This window comes from Pezoporus occidentalis, unplaced genomic scaffold, assembly GCF_034315485.1.
Source record: "Pezoporus occidentalis ecotype Australia unplaced genomic scaffold, CSIRO_AGI_Poc_V1 ctg38, whole genome shotgun sequence".
Lineage (NCBI taxonomy): Eukaryota > Metazoa > Chordata > Aves > Psittaciformes > Psittacidae > Pezoporus > Pezoporus occidentalis.
The window spans coordinates 3,402,462-3,412,970 of record NW_026915702.1 but is presented as its reverse complement, the minus strand read 5'-3'; the positions used below and the strand labels follow the sequence as shown (position 1 = coordinate 3,412,970).

Below are 10,509 nucleotides of genomic sequence, written 5' to 3'. Positions count from 1 at the left end.
GTATGCCCACACTGGAGTTCCATTCCGGCTTCTCTGAACTCTGTACTTGGTGAAAGTACCTCACCATTTGACTAACAGAACAGTTCACTCTCCAAACAACAGGTCATCTGAGCTGTCAGCTGGCAATCTTATGAAGTGTCCTTACATCCACTAGCAATTTGAGAGCAAGCATCCCAAAGTCTGCTGATTTTAGAATCATAGTATCATAGAATAGTTAGGGTTGGAAAGGACCTTAAGATCATCTAGTTCCAACCCCCCTGCCATTGGCAGGGACACCTCACACTAAAACATACCACCCAAGGCTTCATCCAACCTGGCCTTTAACACCACCCGGGATGGAGCATTCACAACCTCCCTGGGCAACCCATTCCAGTGCCTCACCACCCTCACAGGAAAGAACTTCCTCCTTATATCCAATCTAAATTTCCCCTGTTTAAGTTTTAACCTGTTACCCCTTGTCCTATCACTACAGTCCCTAATGAAGAGTCCCTCCCCAGCATCCCTATAGGCCCCCTTCAGATACTGGAAGGCTGCTATGAGGTCTCCACGCAGCCTTCTCTTCTCCAGGCTGAACAGCCCCAGCTTCCTCAGCCTGTCTTCATACGGGAGGTGCTCCAGTCCCCTGATCATCCTCATGGACCTCCTCTGGACTTGTTAATAATATGAAGTGATCTTCATATTTGTTATGGTCCTTAGTAATACAAATAGGTAGTATTTATCTTTACTAACCAAAGTCAATGACTTCTGAAGTACAGCAAACCACTTATTTAAAGCTTTAATTTACCAACTTGCTTGGCAAAATGCTGAATAAAAAAAATTACTATGGAATATATAAGAAAATTATTATAATAATTAAAATTTATGCTCAAGTTGGTATCAGTTACAAGCATTTTCAAATATTTATCCATAGAAAAGTTATTTTTAATGCTAAAATATCATAAACCAAATATTTGTTATTGTCAGTTATTTTATTTTTAGAAAACAGCCAGTTTTTTTCTTTATTTAATTTATATTTAAAGTACCCGTTCTTGCCTATAGGCTTTGCTATACAGCTTTGCACATCACCCTACACTAAAATATTAATATTACAGTAATCTAAGAATTAATATTTTATTAAGTGATATCTATTTAACTTTAGTAATTAGTTATATACTTTGCAAAATCAGATACTACCTTGAATATAAAGTGCATCTGTTGTTACCAATATTGTACCCAATATGATAAACCCAGATACCTGACATCAGAGCAAAATCCACTGCAATTAAAAATCAAGTATGATTGATAACAAGGACATCATATTTCTAAGGACAACTCTAATCATAAGGCTGTAGTTAATATATAAATACGGAGAAGCCTACAGTTCTCCAAACAAATAATGGCAGAATTATATACATTCTTCATTTAAAGTCAGATATGAAGCACATTTAAAAATTTCAGTTTTTTTTATGTTGGATTGCATTTTTGTTCCCTTTATTAAAGAAGAGAGTGTTTAAGGGGAAAAAACAAACATTGTGCAAGCTCAGAAGGTCTCCTAGGAATTGATGGACAGACTGCATCAATCTAGTGAAAGTAAACCTGTCGGATTTTGGTTCTCCCCAGGGAGATGAAGTGATATAGTCACTTTTAAAGAAGCGAGGCAAGGCTTCAGCTAAATAGTTAAGCTCAGAAATAGGTAGACAACACTTGGTCATGGAACAGCTTTAGCCATTCTCCTTGTAATTTGTGATGATGCCACTATCTGTCTTTTTTGTAGTAACTAGTCAATGACCAAACCAGGGGTGATGGGAATACTGGTATTGCCTGTCCTGTAGTTGAACCTCTGTATATGCCATTACATTGCTGCTAACAGGAAACTGAATATAGGAAAAACTAATATTTGTACAGTAAGAGAAAGAAAAATATCTACAATAAGGAGGGCCTTCCTTTATCACTAGAAATAATTATATGGGAAAATCCAACTTTTTAAGAAAGAAATATGAATACCACAATATGGATATATTTTCTTAATAGAAATATTGTGTAGCTATCTGCCCCATGATGCGTCATGCAAAAATTATCCTGCACATCACATTTTGAGATCATATGCATGTAACTTACAATAAATAATACTTGGCCTTTGTGCTTCTTTACCCTTTTTCCTGCAGTCTGGGAACTAGGCTATTGTCATTAGCTATATCTGCTCTTAAAGGACTGCTAATTTATTTTCCACAGGATTGGCCATCACATCTACAAAGACAGCATCTTTGTCAAACTTGTAAACATTGATATCTGTGGTTATTCAAGAAGCATTCTACAGATTGTACCAGATCAAAACTTTAGCCTCTCCATGCCTTTTTTTTTTAATTAGTGAAAAATGTGGATAATATTATTTACTTACCTCATTTGAATACTACAAGAGTTAATAATTACTATTTGCAGAGCTGTGGATATAAAACGGCATCAGCACTTTGTCAAGTGCAGAAAGTGTTAGGTTTTCCCTTGCACTCCTATTTAAAAATACAACTACCTGAAAGCCTTCCTAAGATTCTGTTCTGAAAGACATATAAAATATATTCTTAAATTTCTATATATTGTTCTTTACCCACTGAAATGGAATCAATGTCTGATATCTAAGTTTTTATCTCCTCTTCTGCTTCTGTCACATACTGTTTTGGGAAGAATTGTTAGAAGGATGTTTGAGGCAAAGCACAGAGAATATTGAAATACTTAAAAAAAAACAAAAAAAGTCAATAATATGATATAGAAGTGAGGTGAGGCACCAGCCCTTTTTTTAAATTAACAACTTGAGCTCCTTCTTAATTTTTTAATTTAATTTTTTTTTTTTTAGGATTTTTCCAATGAGAAAAAAGAGGAAAAAGGGGTGGGGGGGGGGGGGGTGGGGGGAATGATTTTTGTGTAAAATAAGTTATGCCTTTTTCATTCCCTCAATTCTGTTTTGTATTTCAGAGTGTTCAAATTTTAAAAATACATAGAAGCAGATATATATGGATTGCTTGGGTTTTTTTTACGAAACTTCTGCTTTATAACCTATAAGTAAGTGCTTCAAAGTCTGATAACAAGAGCAAAAGAAAGATAATCCCTATTTATGGTATTGCTCAAGAAATACTAATTTCAGTTAGAAGGCAGTGGGGAGAATTAAAATATAAGTGAAATAAGAGTGAAATATGTGTGTGCCACATTTGAAATAACTAATCAATCTACAATTAAAGCCTGTCACTGTCAGAGATGGAAATCCAATATATGTATCTCAGATTTGTTCAGAGTATAATATGCTTTCACGTCCTTATAGAACATAAAAATGACGAGATGAGTTTTTTTTCCTCACAAATGCTTTTCAACAGGAAAAAAAAACTACAATTTTTTAACAACAGTAACAGGATTCAGTCTACTTCTTTTTTATTCTGATATGAATTAAAAAAAAAAAAAATTATTTAGGATTTTCTTAGATCACCTTCTTGTTTATTCCAGAAGGCAGGATTACCGGCTATGTTACTCTAAGCATAATTCAGAGATTTCCTTGGTACAATCAGGGGACACCATGCTTCCTGATACTATAATTCAGAAAGGAAACTTGGTTTATAAAAATAGTAATATTTTCCACAGCATATTTTCTGATTCAGAGTATTTTTCCCAAATACCTTGCTTACCAAAGGGGGGGGGGGGAGGGTAGAGGAAGAAAAAAACAAACAAACCAAAAAAACCCACAAAACAAACCAAAACCTACAAACAAACAAAAAAATAACCAAAACTTCACCAAGAAACAAAACCTAAAAAAAACATCCTTCACCTTTCTGACTGGGATTATTTGAAAACATAATTTTGGCAAAGGTTAAACACTTCTCCTAAACTTACTTCTACTTTCATAACGGAATTCAGTACTAAATTTGTGGTGCTGATATAAATAAATAAAAAAAAAAAAAACCACAGAATTTTTCATTTTTCAACACATTCTGTATACTATTCACTTCAGCTGATGAAGTGACTTCTTGGTGACTTCACACCCAGCAAGTGCATTTATTTAAGAAATGCAGATCTCCATGCTATCATAAACTCATCCATTTATCTAAAAGCCCACCAAGAACCCTACTGAAAAGTACTTGTCCATATGAGATCAGCAAATAAAATAGTTAAAAGATGCAAAGGTTGCATACTTCAACATACCATGTCCAGGCATCACAGTGTTCCTCAAATGTTTATTACATTTTGATATTGCAGAACACTGTACAATTTACCATCACAGATTATCCCCCTTTTGGGATTAAGAACTATGAAAACACCTGAATTTGAACAATTAAACTCCGAAGTCCAGAGAGTCTACAGAAGCAGGTAAATAAATCAGGAACATTGGAAAATTGATTAAACAAGAACTTCTACTTAGTTTCAAAAGCTTAACTGCTTGAAACTGAAAATCATGCAAGAAGTGTTGAAAAGTTGCATGTAGGGCATAGGACTAACTGGTGAAACTTCCACAATGAGAGTCACTGATTTTATCATTTCAAATCATCCCGTACAGAGAATAACTATAAAGAGCAGAAGATATAGAGGGTCAGATTCTAAAGGGGGTGGAGATACAAAGTCACTTACTATTTTTTCTTTCACTGCTTCCACATGGTCAGTTCCTGGCACAGGTGCTGGTTGAACAGGAATTTCTTCTTCCTGAGTTTTATCTGCTTTCAAAACCACTTGCGAAGTACCAGTTGTCAAACCTTCTTTCTTAACATCCTCTTGCTTCTTAGCTTGCAGACCCTTGTAAGGGGCATCAACTTCTGGTTTTTGTTCAGCAGCATGGTCTTTAGCCTCAGCTATAATTTGTTCTTTTTTGTCCTCTGGGTGTGGTGTGCTCTTCTCTGGGAGCACAGGTTTTTTATCTTCTTCCAATGCGCTCAGGGGTTTCTTTTGGTCTGAACTTACTGTTGCAGGAATTTTATCTGCTGAAAGTATCTTTGACAGTTTTCCTTGCTGAAGTTTTGATTCTTCTTCTTGAGCCTCCTGTTGGATTTTCTCCACTGATGTTTTCATGATTTGCTCATGTTGAAGTTTTGGATCTTCTTTCTGAATTCCATGTTGGATTTTATCAGCTGAAGCTGCCTTTGACAATTTGACCTCCTGAAGCTGTGCATCTTCCCTCTGAACTGAAGGCTGGATTTTGTCAGCTGATAGTGCCTTTGCCATTTTCAACTGCTGGAGTTTTGGGTCTTCTTTGTGAATCCCATGCAAAATCTTGTCAGCTGAGGGCATCTTTGCCAATTTTGCCTCTTGAAATTTCAGGTCTTCCTTTTGAACTCCATGCAAAATCTTATCAGCTGAGGATGTTTTTGCCAGTTTTGCCTCTTGAAATTTCGCATCCTCCTTCTGAACTCCATGCAAAATTCTATCAGATGAGGCTGCCTTTGTCAGTTTTGTTTGCTGGAGTCTTGGGTCTTCCTTCTGAGAAACACGTTGGATTTTATCAGCTGAGGGTGTCTTGACAAGTTTTCCCTGCTTGTGTTTTGCATCTTCTTTTTGAATTCCTTGCTGGATATCTGCTGACAATGTTTTTTCCAGTCTCCCCTGTGGAAATTTTGGAGCTTCCTTCTGAATGCCTGATTCTTCTTTTGGTTTTGCTGCCGCTGGAGTAGGTGGTGTGGAAGTCTTCTGAGGGGAATGTGAGACAGCAGGCACAGGCTGTTTTTGAGGAGAGGCAGGTGGTTTGGGTACTGGCTGTGAAGGGCCTGATTTCAGAAGTGGCACCTTGCTCATATCCCCAAGTTGTCCTGACATTGCCCTTTGGGTCTGGCAGTTTAAGCACAGCCATTCCTGTACCTGTGATACAACAAACATAGGAAGTTACTTAATTTGAAAACTTAACAGTAAAATTATATTTTTTCAACTGATACAGTTGAATACTTTTAATCTGAATGCTATGCATACTGAGAAATTTTTTTGTTTGCTGTTCTTGCAGGAAGATCCATAACCTTTTTGTAATGGAAACAACGCATGTCAGGTTCCAGAAAGCGGAGCTGAACAGATAAAAAAGCACTGTGAAAACTAATGGCAATTACATTGTTCCAAAGTACTGGTGACCTTTATGTACTAAGTTTGCTTATACATTTCTAACACCTATTGTTTTCTAAAGCCTCTATGATCTATTAATAGGTCCCTCTAATTTTGTAAATTTGAGTAAAAGGTGACCAACTGGGACTCGTGTCTGTGGTTTTCTTCAGAAGTTACCTTCCCTTCTTGAATTTCTGTACATGTATCAGTGTATTAATTTAATCTGACTGTAAACCAAAAGGAACATCACCCGTCTGCTCTCTTTACTGCTAAATCCCTGCTGCACACTGGTTCCTTTTTGCTCTTCTTCCCAGAAATCAGAAAAAAATGACAAACGCTTATATCTGTGCAAAAGATCTCATTGCCAGTTGCCTAGCTACTACATGAGAGCAGTTTTCAGACTGTTTCTAGTGGGATTTGGGGTACAGATTCTTTAGAATAGCAAAAGGAAATTTTTAACACAGAAAAGTACTGGAAGGAAAGAAAAAGCCCAGAATTTTCTGGATACTTTAACAGACAATGAAGCTTTACTTCACTACTTCGACATGAGCTTCACTGGAGGATAAGAGGTCTATGCAGTTCACTAAAATCTTTTAATGCTTGTTTTTAACTACTTTTACTGTGATGATGGAAGGTCTAAGCAATTCAGTCTTTGTATTTCTCTGATTTAGAGAACCTAGTGACCTACTGAATATGAATCCCATGAAAAACAGCAAAATTGTTCTATTAGTAATTATATAGGTAATACTACTGATAATATCAGGATAGTGCAGATGACTGACCAGTTATATGCCACTGAATATTTTATAACATCCAGTGGTAAATAGTCAGTTGCCCAGAATATGTGCCATTTACTCAGAAAGGTTTTCTGGCAGAATTGTGCAACCTCAGAAACATTCATGCATTTTATATTAACAAGTAATATAGTAATAAATGAAACAACACAAAAAAACTAGAAACTGGAACTGAAGCTCTGCTCTTGCCTGCAAAGGATGTCCAAATTACAAGGTGCAAGTATCAGGCTCCCTGGCCTCTGACACCATAACCTGCCCTTTTCAGTGTAAAGAGGGAACTAACTTCAACAAATGCTTTCGCAGGTTTTCCTTCCAGGAGTAATCAACAGTGGGTGATGCCAGCCCATTGTCATTCATATAGCATCTCTCAGTGACACAGATGTGATGATGACCACAAAGGGCTTTTCAAAGCAGTTAAGAAGAAGGGAACATCCTTCTGTTCATCACTAATGAGCTTATGTGCTCAGCTCTCACATCCCAACCAGAATATTTCTGAGCGAATTGGTGTTTAGTAAAGTTTCTGTGCACAGTAGGTGTGTCCAGATTTTTGGTACCTTTAGAAATTAAGTGGTTTTGAGATTAGTTGGCTTCAAATGCTTTCAATAATCTAAAATCTGCCAAAACCTCAAATTATGAAGTGTATCCGCATAGTTCAGATCCAAATCCCATTGTTAAGTGGCTCTTGCTTTTTAATTGCTTTTCAAATAAGCAAATTACCACTATGATGCTGCCCTTTTGAAAAGAAAAAAAAAATAGCTAGTTAGTTCTGCTGAAAAAAAAAAATAAGAAGAGGCTATTTTAAGTATTTTTCTGTATTTTTAGTAATTTTTTGACAATTTTGGTACAGGCACAAGAAATTCAAGAATGCATACTTTAGCATTCAGGTAATTAACAATTGTCACTAATAGGCACTATACCCTATACAACTGCAAACTGAATATGGCTCTGTCTATAAATAAAATTCAGGTTTAGTTTTTCTGAGGAAAAAAGCATTAAAATATAAACCTCCAGGGAAGATTATCCTCCTCCATAGGACTTAACGTACTCCAACTACACGTCATTTATCTGGGAAGCACTAATTAAAAAATGCAAATAAAAGTAACTTATATTTTAAAGAATGTAAAATATAACAGTTATTTTGCAATTCTGTTCTCTCTGGAAATTTTACTACACTTCATTTTTATGGGCAGCAACATTTTTTTTTTTTTTCTAGAAAACAATACTGGAAGCCATAAGTATTTTGTGAACTGTCTTCTATAAACTTAAGAAAAAAGCAACATACCAGGAAAGAAATTTTGCCCAGAGAAAATCATGATGTTAGTATGATCAGGAGTCTGTAAGTCAACATTTAATATATATATAAATGAAAACTATAAAAAAAAAGATCCAATTCCAGAGTATCCTTGATTCTTTTCTCATAAAGTTTGTAAAGACCACTACACAAAGTTGACTAGGTAATCATAGCGGATTTTTTGTTTTCCAGTTAAACTTATTGGAGGGCTCAAAAGCTTTTAAACCCAACCTAAAGAGTGGGCAGGTTTTGCATTCTCCATTCAGCCTGACAAATACTCATTTTACAAAGTAAGCAGAAATACTACCATTATTTGTGCTAGCGTAGCTTCTGTTAGCATGTAACATGGGAATAAGCCAGTACTTACCTGTTAATAAGCTTCTCAGAATCTAGACTTAATTAATTTCATAAAAACATAATTAAATGGCTATTATCATGAAATAATCCATGCTTCAATAGTTTGCTGAATTTCACGTACATGCTATATAGATATTCTTAAAGAACATGCTACTTGATACATTAAATTAATGTTATTCTCACAGTACCATTTGTTCGTGACACAATTTTTATTTATTTCTTTATAATATATCCATATCCAGTTTCTAGGGTTTCCATGTTTGTTTCTTTTCTGTACACACACATTTGTTTCTTATTACTTCTCCTAGCTCTGCTGGTTATGTAGAATCTATTTAGTATCCCTTCAGCTGAAGCTTACTCATGCTGCTCACAAACTTGCTTCATCTCAGATTCATCAAGTCACTTCCCCCATTTAAATCCTTCACAGATTCAGTTCTTTGAACTGCCTATAGTAATTTTAGGAACTTCAGAAATAGTATTAAGTGTTTAAAGATCAAAATAGTTACCCAGCCACTCTTTCCTCAGCTTTGCTCACCATCCCTATTCAGTATCTCTGGAGTAAAGCTTTTCAACTCAAGGACTGTGCTTTGAGCTTAGCACACAGTAGAGTAAGTCTTGAAAATAAAAGTAATTACAATTAACATGAGCAAGGGAAGGTGATGATGAGGAAATTGGCAGGCTACACTAAATCTTGTCAAGAGATGAGAATCCCAGTCTTGCCTCCTTTCAATATTGATGCAAGTGATGCTAGTGAAATGACCTGGAATTGTCCAGATTGACAGTAATTTACTGAACCTTGAATTGTGCTCTTGGACTTTTGTTATATCCACATCTATTTATTACTTTCTTTTTTAGTGTTGCTATATATACATGACAAATACTTCTCTTGGGCTATGTGTTTTAAATTCCAGTCTAATTTTTTATAATAATGTGGATATTTGATCACAAAAGGGCCAACAAGAATATTCTTATATCACCAGCCCTCAGATCCTGATTGTCTGACAGAATGGTTCCCTGTAAAATCAAATTTTGTACCATGAAGTCATGTGCCTCAGTTTTAGACTTGTCTTCTCCTCAGTTAACCTCATGCCCTAAATGAAAGCTTTTCCCTATGGTGATCTTTTCAGTTAGCCTGTCAACTCAAATTTATTAGGATGCGGGAAATTGAAATCATCTTCTTTTAGCAGTCTTCACTAAATAAATCTTCTTAGTTCCTTACAGAATTCTTCACACTCTTTGGTTCCTGAATTAGCAGTAGATCCAATTATTGGCATCCCAAGTGCTACTACTCTGCTTTACCATTCTGAATCCATGCCTCTCTCCTAGCAATCCTTACAACCCCATATCATTGGACTGAAGAAAGTAGCTGTGTCAAAGCGTTCTTCTCATTCAGTTTCATAATAAATAAATGTCATCAAGAAAAGGGCAAACATTTAGCGTTCATTGTGAATGTCAATTTTTCACTCGACATGCAAGAGCTCAGCACTTCAGTCCTTTGCTTTTGCATTCCCACACCACAATGCTAGATACTTCCATGTTGAAAATAACAGATCCGCTGTTCCACCTCCCTGCCAGTCAAGGATTTTTTTTTTTATTACAGTATACTGATAAATTCATTACACATTCTTGGAAAACGCTAATTGGTAAACTGGAGTTTTTCTCTAGCTGAAAGTAACTCAAAATACTTACTATGTTTGTGAAGGTGAAAACAAATGCTTCTTCCCATAAAATATCTCTAAGTTACTTCAGAAGGCAAATGCTTTAGTTTTGTCATGGTTAGATAATTTTTTTATGCCCCATACCTGGCAATGTTCAAGGCCAGGTTGGATGGGGCTCTGAGCAACCTGGTCTAGGGAAGGTGTCCCTGCCCATGACAGGGGTTTGGAACTAGATGATATCTAAGGTCCCTTCCAATCCAAACTATTCTATGATTGCATGATTTATCTCTTTGTAATTCTTCCTCTTCACTGCTCTCAGTAAAACAAAATAATAAAACCAACACAGGAATGAAAAATCATTAAGAAATAAATCTCT

At 35.8% G+C, this 10,509-nt stretch overlaps 1 protein-coding gene across 4 annotated transcripts in view; it reads right to left on the bottom strand.

Moving 5' to 3' along the window:
* Positions 1 to 10,509, bottom strand: part of PCLO (piccolo presynaptic cytomatrix protein) — a 358,200-nt gene that overhangs the window by 185,306 nt on the left and 162,385 nt on the right. For all 4 annotated transcript variants that reach the window (XM_062631954.1, XM_062631955.1, XM_062631956.1 and 1 more), the window contains exon 4: positions 4,585 to 5,802. In XM_062631954.1, the coding sequence (XP_062487938.1) occupies positions 4,585 to 5,802 (1,218 nt within the window). The remainder of the gene's footprint in view (positions 1 to 4,584; positions 5,803 to 10,509) is intronic.